At 32.4% G+C, this 21932-nt stretch overlaps 2 protein-coding genes across 3 annotated transcripts; one reads left to right on the top strand and one right to left on the bottom strand.

Annotated features, from left to right (window-relative positions):
* Positions 1 to 938: 938 nt before the first annotated feature.
* On the bottom strand, positions 939 to 10953 carry LOC105328775 (dynamin-1-like protein). Its single transcript, XM_011429781.4, has 16 exons — positions 10767 to 10953; positions 9874 to 10018; positions 9494 to 9615; positions 9130 to 9379; positions 8682 to 8830; positions 8256 to 8360; positions 7713 to 7826; positions 7422 to 7513; positions 6824 to 6944; positions 6456 to 6602; positions 5114 to 5206; positions 4758 to 4910; positions 4377 to 4523; positions 3912 to 3969; positions 3518 to 3729; positions 939 to 3274 (listed from the first exon to the last, which is right to left on the bottom strand). Exons 1-16 carry the CDS (start codon positions 10866 to 10868, stop codon positions 3218 to 3220), a joined length of 2067 nt encoding a protein of 688 aa, XP_011428083.1. The 5' UTR covers positions 10869 to 10953; the 3' UTR covers positions 939 to 3217.
* Positions 10954 to 11152: 199 nt separating this feature from the next.
* Positions 11153 to 21617, top strand: LOC105328773 (succinate--CoA ligase [GDP-forming] subunit beta, mitochondrial). 2 transcript variants are annotated; one of them, XM_011429779.4, is made up of 11 exons: positions 11153 to 11292; positions 12444 to 12591; positions 12750 to 12849; positions 16034 to 16124; positions 16446 to 16598; positions 16930 to 17019; positions 17266 to 17362; positions 17578 to 17739; positions 17943 to 18085; positions 20752 to 20872; positions 21053 to 21617. In XM_011429779.4, the coding sequence occupies exons 1-11, from the start codon at positions 11182 to 11184 to the stop codon at positions 21166 to 21168; spliced, it is 1332 nt and encodes a 443-aa protein (XP_011428081.3). In that variant the 5' UTR covers positions 11153 to 11181; the 3' UTR covers positions 21169 to 21617. The 2 variants fall into 2 exon arrangements, with proteins under 2 accessions (XP_011428081.3, XP_011428082.3); XM_011429780.4 differs by having other exon boundaries at positions 11177 to 11292; positions 12447 to 12591.
* Positions 21618 to 21932: the final 315 nt, after the last annotated feature.

The following is a 21932-nucleotide window of genomic DNA, read 5'->3' as shown; positions in this document are numbered from 1 at the left end:
GCTGCGGACATATTTTTCTATTCAAAAGGCTACTGAAGAATAGGTGTCTTCTGCTCACTTTAATGTACCGAGTTCTTTGTTCATGCCAAAATATAAGGGGGATTTAATACATGCATGTGCAATGTACACACATGTACATGTACTTTGACACTAACTTAGTAATTAAACTTAAGTTTGAAGTCTCCTAAAAATAGTTGACAATTATCCTTCGATTTCATCGAAGGCCTTATGCCTATGTTCTACAAGGAAGGCAAATACTCAAAAATATCCCGATTCATTGACCATTGAACGGTTCAATTTATCGGTGTAAAGTCCGCATATATCGCTTATCTGTATGCTTTACACTACAGTAAATTGGACGTCGATCTCATTGATCATCAGTAAGAAATGAATTATTTACTGCCGTGCTGTCAATACGAGTGTTAAAGATAAGGGTGAATTTAACTTTTTTTCATAATTATTTATATATCGCTTATCTGTATACTTTACACTACAGTAAATTGGACGTCGATCTCATTGATCATCAGTAAGAAATGAATTATTTACTGCCGTGCTGTCAATACGAGTGTTAAAGATAAGGGTGAATTTAACTTTTTTTCACAACTATTTTGTCATCTATTCAAACATACACGTATTTACAGTGAAAAAAAATTGTTTTCTATGGATTGTTATGCCTTTTTAAAGAGAACAAGTGACACATTTGATTGAATCAGAATCATTTAATGAATGACCTTTTGTACATGCACTGTTGATGAAAATTACAAGTAGACCAAAACCATTTTGTTATTAAAGATCTACTACACGTAAATACACAATCATTGTAAACAAATATTATTCATCTCATAAGCAAAACATGTAGGTTCTAGCACTTCATCATGAAATTATCAAACTTTCTTTTTCCCTTCATTTCAATAACCATTTTATGATTTTTAGAAAAAAAATCTCCTTTTCAATTTACTTTTTCATCAAAATGAAGATGGTGTGATTTTCAATGTTATAACAATCACTAACTTTTGCAAAAAATAATTATATTTGGTAATGTTTGCTGTAACTACACTTTTATTAAATTTCAAACATTTACCTAACAGAAAGTAAACCCCAACTAAACCCTGGGTTTAATTTCTGGGTTTACTTCGGGTTTACTAGAGTTACATATTTACCATATTTTTGCAAATTTAGTGACGTGGAAAAACCAAGGTATACAGTATTTTTATATAATGAGGGAGTTATTCTTTGAATGTTACATTTCAATTTTGTATTAATGGAGTTACAATTCTTTGATACATTTGATGTACAATGTACATGCAGAAATTTTATGATAACAAGAAGATAGAAGAAAAATCGTCATCCCACTATCACACTTGTACAACACCTATTACAAAGATCATTTCTCATTTCAATGTCTACCCATAAAATGAAAAAGTGGACATGTCTCAAGAAGTACTCATCAAGATTAATTACATTCATATAATAATATGCCATTTATTATGAACATGAATGATGTACTAAATATTGTAGTTTTATAACCAACTGGCATACATGACATTTATTTCTAAACAACAACTGTAAACATATTAAATATGACATGTACGAAATATTGGGAGTATATTAATAAGGTAAGCATTGATTTGATTAAGAACATTTCTGATCCATGAAGATATTTTTTTACAATCATGTGTATGCATTACATTAAGCAATGTACTTGATTTTGTGGAAGTCATTGTCTGCTAAAAATGCTAAACAGAATACACAGCCAAATGTAATACATGTACGTTTACAGACTTTTAAAAAAAATTTACAAACAAATTTAACGGCATTGCCCTTGACTCAGTTTTTATATTTTGAGAAAGAGTGTGTTAATATTATAAATATTTAACTAAGATGATTTAAGCGTTGGATTTTTTTTTGTGTTTGTATAATTGTTGGTTTACACACCTCCTGCAAGCATTATTCAATGCCATCATCTACAGAGTGAGCTACATACTTAAATGTACAAACATGTTGATAAATCTTATCTAGTCTAAGTGGTTGATCATAATCAAATATACACCTACACATAAAAACACTCACACATACCTATAAATATGTACAATGTACAATTTTGTCAGAATGAACAAACTGAAAGACAAGTCAATGTGATGATTTACAGATAGTAGTGACTATAAACTTCATCCAAACAAAATACTGAATCAAAGAGCACATAACCTATACATGTATGTAAGAACAAAAACTCACACACTAAACTGCACTATCAAAAATAAGTTGTTATAATAATCAGAAGAAACAAGAACAATAAAGTCAAAGAAAAATAAGCATAACAGGAGCAGAGTGCTAGGATTAAAAATCAACAAAATAATAGTTCATACGGTAGTTTTACATCCCTAGTAAGATGGATAATTCAATGCCCTGATATAAATTTAGATCTAACTGTGGTCTTTACATCTATAGCAATAGTGCTGCATGCACACCAGGGTATGAACTTAAAACCGGATAAATCATACAATGTAACATTAATGTTATGTAAAGTTTTAACCTGTGATTAAATGACTAGTGATTTTGTTTCTCAACTGGCTTGTGGTAGATCATTCACATACATTCATTAGTATGATACTATTGAGTGATTCAGGTATGTTTTTAACATCATAGTACAAGTTCTTTTTGCGTGACAAATTGATTGCTAAGCAAATTTACAAATCTAGAAGTAATATAACTATTTACTATAAACACATACCATATTTTATGAAAATTGCTTATCAAATGAAAAAAAAAAACCTCATATTAATTTATATATATCAAACAATTACAAGTATAATATGTTGTCTGGATAAATAGTCATGTTAGCTTTGGTAAAACTTTAAAAAATCATTAATTTTTCTATACAAAACGAAAAACAATAATTAAGTTACATTAAATACAGTTATACAGAATTCAATTCATTCAAAACATTTCAGACAACTCTAGGTAATATAATGCAACTGAAAATGAAAGCATGTATTTTTACACACACCCTGTACATTGACAAAAACAGCCAAGAATTGGACTGTACCATACATGTAGTGTAGTAAGTCCCTGTTACATGGACTATACACAGAATTGTTTGATTTATGGACTGACAGAATGACACTGCTGGGTGGGATCTTTGTCACCTGTCCCTGTTTGGTAGTTGGTCTCTTTATAGAGCAGTTTCCTCTTGTGTTGTTTTATTCTGCTGTTTTTCTTACCACAGATGAATCTCACGAATCTCTCCAATAATTTGACTGGCTCTTTGAAGTGCCTGGAAAAAAATACAGCTGTGAGTTTCCTGTTAAAACTTAACAGAGTTTGAATTCAAAACCTGCTAAAACATTAAGCTTAATATAGTATCTACTAGCGTATGTACATGTAGATGTAACTGTGTTTATTGAGTAAAAATTTTGACATTGAACCTGGGAGGCAAATACTTGGGCAGCAATCACAGAAAGGGGTTTACCAATAATCTTTATAATACTACCAAGAAAGATAACTCTGGCACCCTTACCTGTAACATTTCGCTGGCCTCGTTGCGTCTCTGTGCTATGTGTTCCGACTCCTCCAATAGGAACTCCAGCTCCTCTTTTTTGTACAGAGAGCTCACCAGTTCACTCTGGAGATTGTCTTTGATATAATTAACCAGGAAATGCATGATCGCCTTGGGTATTGTGTCTTGGATGTTCTTTTTTACGATCAAAAAGTAGGACCTAATCAGGCGCTCTATTTTATATAAAGAAAAACATCATAATTTTGATAATTCTACATGTATATGTTCATACATTTGTATGTTACAGATATAAAAAGATAATTCATAAATCTAGATTAACAAAATGTTTTCCTGTTCATGACTTCAGCTTGAAATAGTTAAAAATGATATGCATTTACAATCATATAAAAATTACCAATGACATCACAGTCTCTTTGTTCCCTGGGTGAAAGTTTTCTGGATGTTTGTTGAGGCTTTAAAAGATAAGAATATTTTATTTTTTAAAATTTGAATTTCAAATACTGAATTTAAGAACCAGTTTTAGTGTTACATCTAAACAATGATGTAAAATACATGTCACTGAACTTAAATGGTAACAGTTCAAGAAATAGTTAAGCAAGTTTTTATTTTATTTTATTTTTTTTTTTTTTTGGGGGGGGGGGGGGGGGGGGGGGTTCTTACCCCACCCGTTCCCCTTGCCCCAACTTTTTGTGGGGGAGGAGAATTTAAAAAAGCTCTATTAATTAGCATTGCATGAAAAATCAATTGTTGCAAGCCTCAATCATTAAAGCTTTTTTTCAATAATTCATTTTCAATTATACATGTACCACGAAAAAAAAAGTTTGCAAGTTTTAATAATATAAACAAATGCAATACTTACTACATCTGAGAGGAGGTTGACCCCTTTAACACTGTGGGCGGGGGAGTCGGGTCGACTACTGGCCGGACTGCTGGCCTGGGATGAATCAGCGTGATGCAAGTCACCCTGACCCCGCAAAAAGTTAGAAATTTTACCAGTGTTTACTTTCTGCAAACAACAAAAAATTTATACACTAAGAGAGCAAAACTGTGTAAATTTTACCACTGTTTACTTTCTGAAATTTAACACCAATAAATGTATAGTTAAGAATTATATCATACTTGTTTTTAAATGTTCTTACATTTGATACAGCAATGAATTTCCATTCTCCATTAAAATACTTTAATTTCCTTAACGAGTAATGAATATAAAATTCAGCATGGAACAGTCACACCACATTACCTTATTATCCTTTGTAGACTCGTTATTAACGTGGAATTCGTTAAAGTTTTTACTCATTTCTAATTCCTGTGATCTTTGAAAAAGGTTTGCCTCATGAAAATCTGGATGTTTGGTATTGATATATGCCAACTCTATTGCTACTAAATTTTGCACCTGAAACAAACAAATAAATATTAAAATACACAGCCAAGGAATCATAAAAAGAAATCTCATTGTACAAAAAAAATTAAAAATTATGCTTTATTGTTGCCAAAGGGAATACATTGTCAACATGACTTTAACACACAAATTGTGTACACTTTGCAACCAACTTGTCATCTCAGAAAACCTTACTTGACATTAAGTCAATAACTCACCATGTTGTTGGTGGGTTGCAATCTCTTCCGTAATAAGTTAGTTACTACATCTACTATCTTCTCATGTAATTTTGGAAACCTCAACATCTCTTGCTGTTTGTGAGGAAAACATTCATAATTTAATACTGGATATCATATTTTTAGTTTTATTCTAAAGCTTACAAAAAGTACATGCCAAAGTTGTATTATGCATAAATTTATTCTTTTCTGAACTACTGTATAGAAACTCCTTCTGACGCTGAAAAGACTCACTAAGTAACTTTAAAATCTACTGTCATGCTTTTACCTAAAAATACGTGTACAGTAGTTGGCCATAAGTATGTTCCCAAAATGGCCGCCATAACATTTTTTTTTCTGTAAGGCACATTTTAAAAGGAAATAAAGCATATTTTTCTTTGATGGCCAGATTTAAAGAATGTGCCCTATGATTCTCCGACTTTTTTTCTCTTTTGCCGGGTTTATTTTTGGAGTTATTCCCCTTTGGTAAACATTTATCGTCTGCACAACAACATGGCGACGAACGACAAAAAAAAATATGGGAAGACAGAAACAAGTCGTAATACAGATGTCAGATTGGGGATTTATACATAAATACAACTGGAAGGATCAACGGAATAAACAGCCGGAACTGTTATGTAAAGTTTAAAAATACGGAAGACCAGAATAATGGTAAAATCGTAACTCGGTCTGAAAGTTGTAAGATTAGGTAACCACGAGATGACTGAATCCCATTTCAAAGTCCCCAGAACCAACCAAAAACATGCTTTCAAAAATCAAACAGCTTGATTTACAGCAAGACCAAAGTATAATGTGATGAATAAAACTGTAAGTAGACTGCTTCTCATCTTTAATTGTTCGTCACTTCACAAATCGCCAATAGTTTATTTAAAAAAGATGACCAGACTTCTAGGCCCAATTAAACAGAGCAGACTGACAGCATCAACACATACTTTGGCTTACATACTGTTCAGACATTAATATCATTGAAATTATGTGAAAAATGCTAATATGGTTACAAAGGTCAAAAAACGAAATCCGAATTTTTCGTGACCTAGAAAAAGTTGTAGTTGACATTCATATTCTTTATATTGATTTCGAGCCTTTACATCGTTAAACGAGGAAAATTGCAAGAATATTTCATATCCTAGGATATAATACAAAGTAATATATATGTTTGCCTAGTCATTTTTTCTTTGTTGTTAGAAGTAGTTAGTCAAAAAACTTCAGGCGATGACGAGATCTACGTTAACGTCGACCATTTTGGGAACATACTTATGGCCAACTACTGTATATCATGATCAGAGTAATATTCATTAACATTCCATTCAGTGTCAAATCTAACCTGTGTTCCACAGTGTTGTATAATCCTCTGCATTTCCTCGTGAGCTAATTCTACGCATCGTAGACTTGGCTCCTCCAGCCGACGAATCTGTCGCTTCACGAGGAGCTCAAACGAAACTTCAGGGACAAACAGAGCTGGTCTAGGGCCCTACAAGAAGATGCATACAAATTATCAGATATAAAATGTCAACATTATAAAAAAAAAATATTCATTTTCATTCAATTTTGAAATTGCTTTTGTGTTCTTTTTTAACAAATATTACAATTACTTTAAATGATTTTTCAGACTGACATCTTTTTAACTCTTTTGATATACAGTATATTTTGGTCAAAATGTATAAGCATTTATGATTTAATGTGATTACATACAGTGGCATTTCTAATTGCTGTCAGGATGTCCAGGGGAGTTAACCCTCCCAAGGGATTCACACTCTCCAGTGTACGGCCAAACGTCTCATGGAAGATGTAGCATATTCTGGCCCCTCCGCATCTGAAAAATACAATTAATGTTTGCTGTGAAAAAACAATCTCAAACACAATTACATCTACATACTGCTATAAATATCCTCCATGAACATATTTTCCTTTTAATATCTACATTCAATAGATAACACGTTGTTGTAATCCTTTTGAACCTTTAAGGAAAAAAAATTTAAACAACATTGTTATCTAGCTTGAGATATAATCCTAAAGCAAATTTAAAGATAAAAACCAAACATTGGCCTGGTATGATAACATTTAACAATCAATATGTACATAATCTTTATTATCATTTAGTTTGTTTTCTACGTCCTTATTTAAATGGGTACCTCTTCCCTATGAGAACACAATTGTAGCAGTAACAACCCTAAATTTCATAGTCTTATAGATCATTTCAATTATTCATTTCCGCATTTACACATTAAATACCTTTGGTATTTTTACAAATACATTAATACACCTCAAGTGGATGTATAAGCCTGCTTACAATTCTGAGGTCTCAATATTTTTGGAGTTGCCTTCTATTGTACTACAGTAGGCGGTGGCAAATCTGGTGATGATTTGCAACAGCAGCTGACTCTGCAAAAACATATCATATCCATCATATAAAACATATCTTTCCTTGAACGCGTGATCAACAGTGCAGCTTAAAGTATTGAATAATAATGTAATAACTTTTTAAAATACAAAATAATCATTGTTTGCACTCAAGAAGTTCAGTTTTGTCCTCCAACATTTGATAATTCCTGTAAAACTACCACAATAAAGATGGACAGACCTTATCTTCTACTGGTTCTCCAAATGAATTGAGCAATGACTGGAACTGGGCAATGGACACATTGACTCTGGTTTTCAGCTCTGGAAGACAATCTCTGATGTGATGCATTAGCAGCTGATAAAAGAAAAACATGAAGAAACAGTAAGTAAACTTTATAAACTTGAAATAAAAACACTAAAACATTACAGCAACAATGGAAAATTTGCCAAATTCAAAGACTTTTTCATCATAATTGAGAGGAACTTTCAATACGTTAACAGTATTGGCACTGATACATGTTATTCTATTTATAATACAGTCAAAACTAGTCATCCCGAACTACATGGGACTGTTTAAAAATTTCAAGAAATCAAATTATTTGAGATATCGAGGGTAAAATACATAAAAAGTGGTTGGGACTTAATAATCACTTCCACATATCCATTGTTTTTGAGACATTTGTGTTCGAGATATCGAAGTTCAACTTTAAATGTATTTTATAAACGTCTAATTTGCTGTATTCTTTCTAAATGGCTAAATGCAAAACAAAGGCAGCAGGCCTACTCTGTTCAGGGTTTTGGCTAGGTAATGTGAGCCATGGCGGCTGGCAATGGAGGGGTACTTCTTCTGTAGAAAAGAGGCCTCATCTTTCAAAGTGTCTGTCATTTCCTGAAAAACAAATCAAACAGTTGATCTACTAATAATTTGTCTTTTTTCTGCAAAATTTGACATGTTCCTTTGGAGGAAAATCTTGTTACATTTTTTACTTTTTCATCGACAAATTTTGATGTGTTCCTTTGGAGATAAATAATGACATATTTTTTATCCAAATCATTCTTTTTACCTCTAGAATATATAATTTTCATTTCAAGCTCAAAAAGGACTAAAAAGAGATATCTAACAAATTTTATCTATCAGAATTAAAATACATGAAGACAATGTGGTTGGTGCCTGTAGCTAACTTATTTTTAGTTTGAGATGTTTGGATACCTTTTGACTGTTGATGTCTGCCTGGCTTCGGTTGACCACTCCTATAATTCCTAATTTGACAGGAATGACCCGCCCACACAGAACTTCCATCGCATCTGTCCCGTGATCCATCAAGTCTAGTTTTGTCACCACTGCCAAGGTCCGGCGACCTTGAAAACAAAAACACAAAATGCAATGACAAAACATCATCAAAAAGTGTAAAAGGATATTGCAAGAAATACATTATAATTAGAATCCACAGACAAAGATGAAATAAACATAGTTAAAACAAACACTGTTTAAATGAATTCATTAATCATGTTAATACAATTAATGAAGCCAGTTTCATTCCCCATGAATCTTATACTGTAAAGTAACTCTTTCAAATAAAACAAAATAAGTCATTAAAAAATCAAAACAGTGATTCCCTCGCACTTAGTTAAAAGTGTATGTCAGTTTACATTCTTACCATCTGGGTCCACTTCTCTGGCTAGCTTTAGAGATTCAGATGTAGCCATGTCTGTGTTGGCAGCACACACAGCTAAGATGATGGAGTTTGGATTCTGGATGTAATCCGTACACAGGTCTCGGATCTGTAGCTCAATGTCCTCTGGTTGATCTCCCACTGGTACCTTGGTCATTCCAGGCAGGTCCACCAAAGTCAGGTTCACCACTTTTGGGGAATATATTTTTAAATTGATTGGTTCTGGACATATTCCCTAAAATGGAAAAAGCTTTCTTAATGATAAAGTTTTCACATAGAATTTGGTCAAGTAATTCATCATAGTAATTGTAATTTTAAGATCCCTTTATTCTGTAGCGTCTCAGCTCACCTTATTAGTCCCAGTCATTCTTTCTGTTTCGCTTTCAATTTCTTGTCTGATGTCACGGAAATCAGTGTAAATTTTGTTCTTCGTGTGCAGGAATTTTCCCCACTCATCTGCTTTAATTGGATCTGGACAGAAAAGATTAAGCATATTGATATTATATGTACATTCTGTACAATAACCTATATTGCATCCAATATAAACCAGTATTTAATTGTATACAACATGGTTGAATGATTCAATTCATTGAATTTTATTCAATTACCAATGACAACATTGAAAACATTAAACCAATCTTGTCAGATCTCTGTATAACATACAGTCTTTGGTTGATTTGTCATGTTTGTCTCTTATAAAATAATGTATGTTTCTGATTTCTCCTTTACCTCCATCTTGAGCACGAGCCTCCCTGTCACCTTTGTTGACATGAATCAACTGAAGAATTAAGGGCCTCCTAGTCACAATGCCTGTTCCTCTCGGCAGGAAATCTCTCCCAACTAAACTCTCAAGTACTGAACTCTTTCCAGAGCTCTACAAACACAAAGGATAAAAACATACACATGATATAGGATACCATATGTTACCCAATTTTTAGCTTTTGATATATGATGGGAAGATGAATTTTCATTTATTTTAAATTCCATGTACTTTTTTATGTCTGGCGATATACATGATGCTTGTATATAGACCTGTTTTTGTTAAGCCCCGCCTACTTTTTCAGTCAAAGTATCATCATGAAATGGGTCATTAAAATGATGTTCATAAATTTAACATGCAATTTTGTAAAATAAATTTATGTGAATGCAGGACAAAATATTATAACATGATAACAAGGATGAATGTCATTACTGAATCAAGGATGTATTTAATCATACAGTTATAACCTGTAAAACATTCTGTTGATACACTCTGGGAAATATTTGTTAACATCCCTGATACACTATACTTGAAGAGTATATTCTTTCCAAAAAGTATGTAATGTTTATAATTTTAGGAAATGGCATATATTTGATACAGGAAAACATGGAAAAGGAGACAGGAAAAGAATGTAGCACAGTACATCAAAAATTCAGTGTACAATCCAACCATACATTTACTATGAATTACCATTTACTATTCCTCATAATATGTCAAAGAAACCAGTTCTAGTAATCATTCAAATTGTTTATTTACTTTCAGTTTCGTGTTTACTTAAGAATAATGATAACGTAATCTTGAGCAAGTCTTCTTGACATTGAAACCGGCATCAATTGTGCAGTTTCATACAAACTCGCATTACCTGGTTGCCTATCACAACAATCTGTGGTAGATTAATTGCCTCAGAACCAATTGTATTGAACACATCTTGAAGTTTGTTAATCACAGGTATCAGTCCTTCCATTTCAAATATTACACTACATTCAATTTGATTTTGGAGTGTCCGTTTTTCCTAATTTAACTTGCATAGGGTCAAGGTTGAATGTAGGTTTCATATGAATAGCTTTATACGGATAAAATTGGGACATTATTCATATTTATCAATTTAAAGGATTGAATCCTCTATCAAAAATCTATCCTTTATATTCGAAATTTTACAAATATATTCTCTCAGTTTAATTAATGGACACTTTTTGCGAAACTACTTTCTAGCACTTCAATATGATATCCGTTAAAAATTATTTTTACAAAGGAAAAGTCGTTCCCGGCATAAATTGATGACGTTTTACACATCACACAGAAAAATGTCTGCGCCCATGAGCATGTTACGGACTTCTCGAAAACTGTCAAAATTTGGTAACATTTTACAGAACTTTAAGGAAATAAAAGTAGGTTGATGAACTAACTATCCATTAAGATATGTCGAGACATAAAATGGTTGCATGTTGTCATCTCTTTCCCCAGTGTTTATTGCACAAATGCCATGTACTGTCAAGCCGCTTATCATCAGCTGATAACCCATGACCTTGTACATGTATTTAAACTAAAAGTATTGACGTTTATTATGTATGATATTTAATGTTTGTTTTAAGGCTTTGTGTGTGTAAAATCTACAAAAAGATAAGCATTTTAATATCATTCTTGAATATGGAGGAATATCATTAACTTGTTTTGTTAATTTTTTTTCAAAGTACATGCATGCAGATGTTGAGCGAAGAGTCTAAGACTAATTAATTAACTATATGCACATGCAGTCCAATTTTTCGTCTTAAAGCACGTCTTTTAATTAGGATGAATGACTTAATTTTTCATTGCGCATGTTTTGCACAATCCAGTAAAATATAATGTATATACACTAGCTGTACCCTTTTACAATAATCATTGTTCCGATACATTTTATAAACAAAATACAAGATATTTTTAGATATTTAAAGGAAATTAATCATTTTTTAAAACAACTTTTCCATTCTTCATATGTGTATAATTCATATTGTATTAATTTTGTACTTTCTCTTCTGGGTTCTAAATTAGAAAAAAATGTTCTATTCTATAAAAGGGCTAAGTATGATGCTACATGACAGTTGGTAACACCCTACTGTAAATTCCTTATTTAACTTAAAAATTCTATGACTCCACTGTTTTGCATCATATTTTGAAAGTATGAAATTGTGCGCACCAGTTTTTTATAATAATTTTCTCTAGTTCAAAACTGTCAGAAAAATAAAATCAAGATTTTAAAATATGCAGATGTTAATTCCTCACATTCAATTACAATATACGGTAGGAATCTACAGTATATCAATCAGTAGGGTGTTGTTTTCATATAGAAGGTTTTTGGATTGAAGCCTGCTTGTGTTCATTGCCTTATTCAATATTTACTTCTCTTGTCCTAAAAGAGGATTTGTACATTGTATTAGCTGGTTCAACTTAAATTACATTGCATCAGAGCTATGGAGAATGGATCTCTTTAGAAATTTATTATCATACTTTAAAACATGTCTGGGATGCATTTGTTCACTGTAAGAACTCTTGATTACAGCAGAAAAACTTGCTGTTTATCCCTGCCAGATGTCTTAGTTTACAAGAGTACCAAAGCAAGAAGCTGATGACCGACTGTGGAGTGTCTGTTCAGAAGTTTGTTGTTTGCAGTTCACTTGATGAAGCAAAGTCAGCAGCTAAAAACCTCAGTAATTATTCTTTACCAGTATTTTTTCTTGGCGCCATAAAAGTTTGTTCTTTTAATCATTTAAATAGTATTTTTGAAATGCTTTAACATTTCATGTTTTGTTTGTTATCTTTATCACCAGTTATACATACATGTAATCACTATATGCTGTTCTTGTAGAAGTGGACGAATATGTAATAAAGGCACAGATATTGGCTGGAGGAAGAGGGAAGGGTGTGTTCTCCAATGGCTTCAAGGGTGGAGTCCATCTTACCAAAAAGTAAGAAATTCTAAAGCTTAGTAACATAAATATCTACTTCAGTGAATTGATAGAGTTTGTTGTGTAAAAATACAGAAATTATGGCATTTAAAGTCAGGGCTTTTAGTACATTTTTAATAAAGAATACACAGTGTCTCTCAATAAGAGAAATCATTAATGAGCTTTCCATGGATTACAAAAACTGTGCTTGTATATATAACACTATATATTACATGTAGAAATGTCCAAGGACCAATCTGTTTGTAACTTGTTAAGATTTTGCATCAAAATGTGATTTTTTCACTCCTAAAATTTGCAGAACATCACAATTTTAATTGATATGCTCTCAGAGTTATTACCGTAAATAAGTTCAACTTACTTTTTAGCTCACCGAGACGAAGTCAGGGGGAGCTTATGCTATACCCTCGGCGTCGGCGTCGGTGTCGGCGTCGGCGTCCGGACCTGGTTAAAGTTTTTGTTGCATGTCCTGTATCTAAGCTATTACTTGTCCTATCTTCACCAAACTTGCATGGATGATGCATCTGGACCTACTTATGGACTTGAAATACTTGGATGCTGAATCTGAGTCCTAAATACAGATGCTGGAGGAGGTTAAGGTTGTTGGACCAGGTTAAAGTTTTTGTTGCAGGTGCCCTTTGATAGCAATATCTAAGTTACTGCAGGTCCGTACTTCACCAAACTTGCTTGGATGGTGTGTCTTATGATACTGATGCATCAGACAGGCTTGAGTGCTGAATCTGAGCTATAGGTTTCGGATGCTGGAGGAGGTTAAGGTTTTTGGAGCAGGTTAAAGTTTTTGTTGCAGGTGCCCTTTGATAGCAATATCTAAGTTACTGCTGGTCCGTACTTCACCAAACTTGCATTGTTGGTGTGTCTTATGATACTGATGCACCAGGCAGGCTTGGATGCTGAATCTGAGCTATAGGTTACAGATGCTGAAGGAGGTTAAGGTTTTTAGAGCTGGTTAAAGTTTTTGAAACAGGTGCCCTCTGATGATTATATCTTAGTTACTACTTGTCCTAACTTCACCAAACTTGCATTGTTGGTGTGTCTTATGATACTGATGCACCAGACAGGCTTGAATGCTGAATCTGAGCCATAGGTTTCGGATGCTGGAGGAGGTTAAGGTTTTTAGAGCTGGTTAAAGTTTTTGAAACAGGTGCCCTCTGATGATTATATATTAGTTATTACTTGTCCTAACTACACCAGACTTCCATGGATGGTGCGTCTTATGATACTGATGCACCTGACGGGCTTGAATGCTGAGTCTGAGCCATAGGTTTCAGATGCTGGATTAGGTTAAGTTTTTTGGAACAGGTCACATGTTTAATAGATAATAGTACTATTTCAAACTTGCATAGTTGATTAAACTGTAATATGAATGAATCACAGAGGAAGCTTAAGATGCAGAGCTTGATCTCCATTATCAAGGATGCTAAAAAATATATCTTAGTTATTACAGGTCCTAACTTCACCAAACTTGAATGGATGGTATGTCTTATGATACAGATGCACCTAACAGGCATGGATGTTGAATCTGAGCCATAGGTTGCGGATGCTGGAGCAGGTTAAGGTTTTAATTGCTAGTGCCCTCTGATGATAATATCTTAGTGTTTACTGGTCTGAACTTCACCAAACTTGCATGGAGATGCGTCTGATGTATACTGATGCACCTGACAGGCTTGAATGCTGAATCTGAGCCATAGGTTTCGGATGCTGGATGAGGTTTAGTTTTTTTGGAAAAGGTCACATGTTTTATAGATGATAGCTTGCATAGTTGATTTAACTATATTATAAATGAAACGCAGAGGTTGCTTTAGATGCAGAGCCTGATCTCCATTATCAAGGATGCTAAAGAAATCTCCTACCTCACTCAAACCTGCTCGATAGTAGATGTGTTTGTTGATAAATGATTATCATATCATATAACATGATTCCTATGATACAGTATTGTATTGTATGAAACAATATTGTTTAATATGATACAATATAATATCATATGTAATATGATAAAAAGTTATATGATACAATATAATATTGTATCAATTTTTTTGATATTTAATGTTATGATATTGTATCATGATATCGTTATGTATAGTATTGTATATTATGATACAATATTGTATAATATTATATTGTATTATTAATTTATTATTTTGTCACATGATATTATTGCATAAGATATTGCAAAATATAATATTATATCCTATGTTACAATATTGTATATTCTATAATATTGTATCATACGATATTGTATAATATGATATTAGTTTCTGTAATGTAGAATTATATCACATGAAATTGTATAATATGATACTGTAATATTGTATAATGTTGTATCAAATTATACTGTATCATATGATACAATATCATATTATGTTTCAAAAATGATACAGTATCATACAATATCATACTATATTATAGAATATAATATCATATGTTTCAATTTTATGATGTATTATGTAATATGATATTGTAATATAATAATTTATTGTTTTATATATTATGATATTGTATTATGTGATCAAATACAATAACGTATTTTAATAACACAATACAATGTCATATCATACGTTACAATATCATATCTCATCATTGTTTATTATATTATCTTATTGTATTGTATGATATATGTTGTAAATATGATAGGATGCAATATTTAATTTTATATTATTGTATTGATTAACATATGAACATATGATTATGATACAATTTTTAAACAGATGATATACGATATTGTGTCAAAACAGAATCCATGAATATCCAAGATCATGAAGTATGATTTTCATTTAATATGATAAAGGTGGTCTCATCAAGGTGAAGTCTCATAAGGGTGATGTCTCGTCTCGGTGAGCTTTGTAATCTTTGATTACCTATGTTTGTCATATGCATATGTCCTACTTTCCTTCAAAATTTAGCCATCATGGGTCTGACTGTCTTAAATTTGAGATTCAGAGTGAAATCATTGTCACGAGCTAAGGGTTTTCAATCTGCTTCTCTTATTTCAAAGAGAGTGGAGAGGAGAAGATTGTAAACCCTTGGCTAGCAAAGATGGAGGGAGATAAGCATGAATACAAGATCATAACAATAAAGAAAAAAATTAAATAATTTGTTGTACAGATATTTCTACATACTAAACTGTGTAAATACTTGTACATGTCAAACTTTATTGCATTATTTCCAGTCCAAATGAGGTAGAGAATCTGGTGTCAAGCATGCTGGGAGAAAAACTAAAGACGAAGCAGACCCATGGGGATGGTGTCAAAGTATCAAAGGTATCATATCTGTTAGTTTAAAACATTACGAATAAAACTCATTCCATTGTAAGTTCTTGTAAATGTATTGTGCATCAGAAAAAAATCTCAAGTATAAAATGTACATACCGGTACATATTTTTTGGTATATGAATCATCAAATTGAAGTTTACTCTTGAGGTTTTGAGAATGATGTGGCTGAGTGTTAAATTCATTTTAATTTTATCACAGTGATAGTGTAAATGTCGGAAAATTATAACAGTAATGACATTGATGCAAATATATATAATATCATTTATTCAATCATTATCAATTTGATTTCATTGAATTTCATTATGAAAGGTAATGGTGGCTGAGGCTTTGGATATTGCCAGGGAGACGTACTTCGCTATTGTACTCGACAGATCACATGCAGGACCTGTGATCATAGGCAGTAAACATGGCGGGATGGACATCGAAGAAACGGCAGCAACTGACCCAGACTCCATCATAAAGGTCAAATATTTATATTGTCTCATGCAATTATTTTTCAGAAATAATAACCATGGAATAAAAAGGCAAGAAAGGAAATTTAAAAGCACATGAATTTTGTTGTTTAAATTTTGTGAACACGATATTCAGTAAACAGGTTGATGTGCTGTTTTTTAATGGAAAATGGAACTCTTTTTATCGTTTATGAATTAAATGAGAATAAAATATGTGTACATGTACATGATAATCCTTTAATAAGGAAATAGAAATGATATATTTGAACAGTTATAAATTCTTATACTAAAAGTAACTGCATGACATTTCTGAATATTGACATTTCTTGATTTCTTCACAGGAGCCTGTGGACATTGTGACAGGTGTAACAGAAAAGCAGTGTCTGTCTGTAGCAGAAAAACTAGGATTCCAGGGAAGCAACATGCAGAAGGTAATACAATAGTACTGGACTTTTTTTATGCTATTAGCATTTTTATGTACATATAGTTGACATATTATTGATATGGTTTATTATGATAGTTTGACATGTACATGCATTTACCCTTTGACTTCACGGATAGTTGGTACTAATAGTTAAAAAGTACAGATGTTTAATATTTGAGTCATTCTTTGGTTACTTAATAGGTGTTACTAGACTAAAATGTGTACTCATACCTATCACTTCACACTTTGTTAGGCTGCTGACCAGATCAGGAGACTATATGAACTCTTCATAAAGGTGGATGCAACACAAGTGGAGATCAATCCTTTTGGAGAAACTCCAGATGGTAGAGGTACGAATGAAAGGTTTAGTTACATTGTACACACATACACTACCAATGTCTAATGTATATGTGATTATTGCAAATATTAAGCTTGAAAAGGTCAATGATTCAATGTATTGCGTGATGTTTTCAACCAAGTCTCAATATTTTGATAATGCTACTAAATACCTGGTAAGATCTTTCTAGACATGATCTACAACTTTATTTTCATTCTTGTCTTTCAGTTGTTTGTTTTGATGCCAAGATCAACTTTGATGACAATGCATCATTCAGACAGAAGGAGGTGTTTGCTATGGATGACATGGCAGAGACTGACCCCAGGGAAATCGAAGCTAGTCGCCTGAAGCTGAACTACATTGCCCTGGAGGGAAGCATAGGATGTCTCGGTTTGTTATATATTCATCATGATTATTTAAATTCATGATAAATCTAATTTTTTACTGCATTTTCAGATTAAAATAAGAAAGATTAATCGTTTTGTTTTTCAGCTTTTTGAGCATGTAAAAAAGTTTAGAGAAGTGTTTCATTTTGAACTCCTTGTCTGAACTCTGTTTTGAGTACAGTTATATGTTTGCTTGTTTTCTCACAGTGAATGGTGCTGGTCTTGCCATGGCTACCATGGACATCATCAAGCTCCATGGGGGTGAACCAGCTAACTTCCTGGATGTCGGAGGGGGTGTATCAGAACAGCAAGTCCATGATGCTTTCTTCCTCCTCATGGGGGACAAACATGTAAGTTGCTGTAGTAAGGTAGTCCATTCATGTATTTGTAGTATTGTTCTTTGGATACGTTCTATTGGAAATAGCTTTCTTTTAATGTCTCTATTTTTTAGAGTCTGTATATCAATACTTTAGATTGAGTGCAATCTTTGTATGCCCCCTTTGAAAATAGGAGCATATTGGTTTGCACCTGTAGTGGGTCTATCATTCTACTGGTGTAGCTGAACACATGTAGCTGGAGGAATTACAGTTTATTTATGTCCTACATGGACGATGTCAGTTGAAAACCAGGCAAAACTGGCCTTGTTTGTTTCTTGTTGTTTCTTTGATTAAAAGTTTTAGTATTTACTGTCTAGGGCATTAAGGTGAGTTGCTGATCGGCATTTTTGAAGATTGGCTTTGACGAGTTAATATATGAATGAATGGTGTGTTACCAGGATTTGGGGCTGCCTTATTTGCAGGTTCCCGTTGATTTTACTTGGCTCGTTTTGCAGACCAAGAAACACCAGGAAAAGAAATTTTATTTCTCTGGATCAACCCTTACACACCCTTAAAACTATGTTGACATGGTCACTGAGAAGCATAAATTTACCTCACGCTACAATTGAAAGGCATTGTACAGCATGTGTTCTTAATATTGATGGCAATTACAACAGCATTCCATTTGCTTATATTTTTACAACTGTATTGTGCAAGTTGATTGTCCTATATATTAAATTGATTAAAAATAAAAATGGTATCTTAAGCATCATGTAATTTTTAGGATTGAAAATGTTAAATTATGAAAGCATCATATATTTACATAAAATACAAGAGTTAATTATATGTCATAAAAAGTTGTCAAATCAGATTAAGGTAAGGTTTGCGGTTACAGGGAGATAACTCACACATTTTCATTGTGACGTAACACCAACTACCCTTTATTTCAGTTATGACGTCAAAATTTATATGACATCATAATTGATTTCAGTTTTTTTTTATTTCGCGGAGTTTTTTAGTTTCAATGAAAAAATAAGAGGACACAAGCATTTTATCAATTTCCACGAAAATGAAATCCACATCATATGGTTTTGAATAGTGTTTTAGAAACATCAGATTACACATATTCTAAGATACGTTTTTCCTGAAATCGGTGGACTTGGAAAGGTTTCAAATAAGATTTTTTTCGGTTACAAAATAGTAGTCCAAAATTAAGACTTTTGTTGCATTTTATTCTATTTTTAGATAGTTCATCAGAAATTAATAAAAGTGAATCATGATATTAATAGTGATATTATTTTCGAACATTTTAAGCATAAATAACCCCCATAATAGTCACATATAAAATGTACATATTTTCACGAAATTGTTTACATTTCATCAAAATGAAAATTGGAAATCATGAACTTTGACCTTTTGTAGTTATAAAACGGGACGGGCAAAATTCATTTGAATTTCATGAGAAAAAAGACTTTAGTATAGTGAACAAAATGGTATGTAACTTTGGTACAACCTCTAAAAAATGCAAGCCGCAAACCTTACCTTAATGTATTAGTATAATGTAACTAAATATAAAATTTGGAAATTATATTGTAAATATCAGTACTGTTGACAGGTTGGACAGAACAGTGTTGATATAGCCAGGTTTCTGTATCTTAAAGTAGTTACTAAGCATTAGATCTATTGCAGCATATACATTTATCAGTACATATTGCATTTGGTATATATACATGTAAAAATGATGTAAGTTATACTCATAAAACAGTACAGAATTATTAAACATTCCAAAAACGTTTCTTTGTGGGTTCAGTGTTTGGGGTGTCGAGTCATTGATTCTTGAATAGTATTTTGTTTGTTCGTGCTTTGTTACATTTTTGCTTACTAGTATGCTGAGATCTTCATTTTAGAAGATATTTGATCAACTTGCATTATGGTTTTATCATTAAGATTTTAAAAACCTTGTAGGAGAAACATATTTCAGTAAAGTTTTAAACATATATGTACAAAACGCGTGTATTGGTGTCACCTATGTTTGCAGACTTGTACAAAAGCTTCTGTCCAAGAACATTTTTTCATTTACACATATGTGTTTATCAGATGTTGCTTTTGTTTTCTTTTTTAATGTTTTAAAACATCATTGAACTGATTATTATCATAAAACAAATCATCATTATGGTATAGAGTTATAGGACTATGGTGTACATATAACTTCTTTCTGGCAAATGAATGTAAATTCTGCATGAAATGCTTTAGGTAATACAACTTTGAATAAAGACAAGAAACCAAACATGATTAAGCCAGGTCATTGACAAAATAATGCAGGTCCAAACACTTCTCTGATAGCCATCTTTGAACTTCTGGATTTCATATGTTGCAAAAGGGACCACTTTTACCAATACTAGTACACATATACCTTTTAAATGTACCTTATGTTATTCATTAGAATTTGTGCTGTCTTATAGTTTTTTGGTGATTTAAGATTCCCTTATAGCTTAACAACAAATATTCATCCCTTAATAAATTATCAATACCAGTCTCTAATATTGTTCCATAAAATCACATCACACCACACCTTTAGAATGTCCACAAAAATCCCTGTATCCCACATTTTGAATAATAGCCAAATAAAAAAATGGAAGAATATCTAAAAATGATCCAATGACAGGTGCATTGATTTGTGGAATTTTTTTCTAATTTAGGTGAAGACAATCTTAGTAAATATATTTGGAGGCATTGTCAACTGTGCTACTGTTGCCACAGGGATTATTAAAGCGAGCAAGAAGCTGCATCTAGAACTCCCCCTGGTGGTGCGATTGGAAGGCAAGCAGCTTATTTACACTCTCTTATTTAATTTTCTTGGATGAAAACGCTGTTAATTAGCTGAAAATTTACCACTTATATATATTTAAGGAGAGAGTTCCTTTTTGGTGACCATATAAACCTCGGCTCAAGTATGCTGCATTAAAATCTTGTTGAATTAAAAATTATTTCTGTTTGCAGGTAACAATGTGGATGAAGCTAAACAAATCTTGGCAGACAGTGGATTAAAAATCACTGTGGCTGAAGGATTCAATGACGCTGCACGTCTGAGTGTGCAAAAAGCAGCCACAGCCTAATTGTGATAAAAGACGTTAACGTGCATGCTTCCAATTACTGGTCAACGACATCCAGGAGGGTTGTGTACTTGATACTACAGGATATGCTTTATACAATTATGATTGTTAACAAAATTATGAAATATAATTCCAACCAATGGTGATTCAGATTTTTAGTGTGGGCAATTAGTGACATTATTTTTTTTTTTTTTCAAAGTAGATTTGCAGGACAGTTTTTATTCATTTGCTAGAAACTCATCGATCAACATATTAATTATACAAATGACAGCAATTATGGTTTGTTACATGTGCAGATTATTTTATATATACAGTATTGGAACAAAGGCACTTTTGCCTGTGTTCTAACATGTACATGTATTTGTGATTCATATATATTTATGAATTGTTCCACTCGGAGATGATAACAATTTGTGATATACATGTATTCCTAATAAAGCCGTATAAATATTGATTTGCTGCTGCTTATTTATATAAGGGGAACCAATGAAGGCTAAAAAATAACATTTACTATTAATTTTATCTTTCCATGTTGAGGGAATTCTTTTTTTTTTTTGGAAATATTGTTTCTTAAACAAAGGGCCAACCAAAACGATGCATGTGCTTCTATTGGTCTACATACCATACAGTTTTCGCAAGTAAATAATAGGCTATATTCAAGTGCCTAAATACATATTCTATCAATTGCTAACTTGAACTTTTAATATCACCTGCTATCAAAGTACTAGTAACATCAAACAAACATATGCCGTTAGGAGATGACATAC

Source organism: Magallana gigas, chromosome 4 (genome assembly GCF_963853765.1).
Source record: "Magallana gigas chromosome 4, xbMagGiga1.1, whole genome shotgun sequence".
Taxonomy (NCBI): Eukaryota; Metazoa; Mollusca; class Bivalvia; order Ostreida; family Ostreidae; genus Magallana; species Magallana gigas.
Note: the sequence above shows the minus strand (reverse complement) of the source record. Positions and strands in the feature narration are given on the sequence as shown.

Bases quoted from the DNA above. Each gene is read 5' to 3' on its own strand.
- LOC105328775 (XM_011429781.4), bottom strand. From the start codon at position 10,868: ATGGAAGGACTGATACCTGTGATTAACAAACTTCAAGATGTGTTCAAT. The intron at 5,207-6,455 runs GTTAGATTTGAC...CCTCACAAACAG, and splicing joins TACAACACTGTGGAACACAG to CAAGAGATGTTGAGGTTTCC. The intron at 3,275-3,517 runs GTAAGGGTGCCA...ATTTTTTTCCAG, and splicing joins AGGCCAGCGAAATGTTACAG to GCACTTCAAAGAGCCAGTCA.
- LOC105328773 (XM_011429779.4), top strand. From the start codon at position 11,182: ATGACGTTTTACACATCACACAGAAAAATGTCTGCGCCCATGAGCATG. The intron at 11,293-12,443 runs GTAGGTTGATGA...TCTTGATTACAG, and splicing joins AGAACTTTAAGGAAATAAAA to CAGAAAAACTTGCTGTTTAT. The intron at 18,086-20,751 runs GTAAGTTGCTGT...TTTCTAATTTAG, and splicing joins TCCTCATGGGGGACAAACAT to GTGAAGACAATCTTAGTAAA.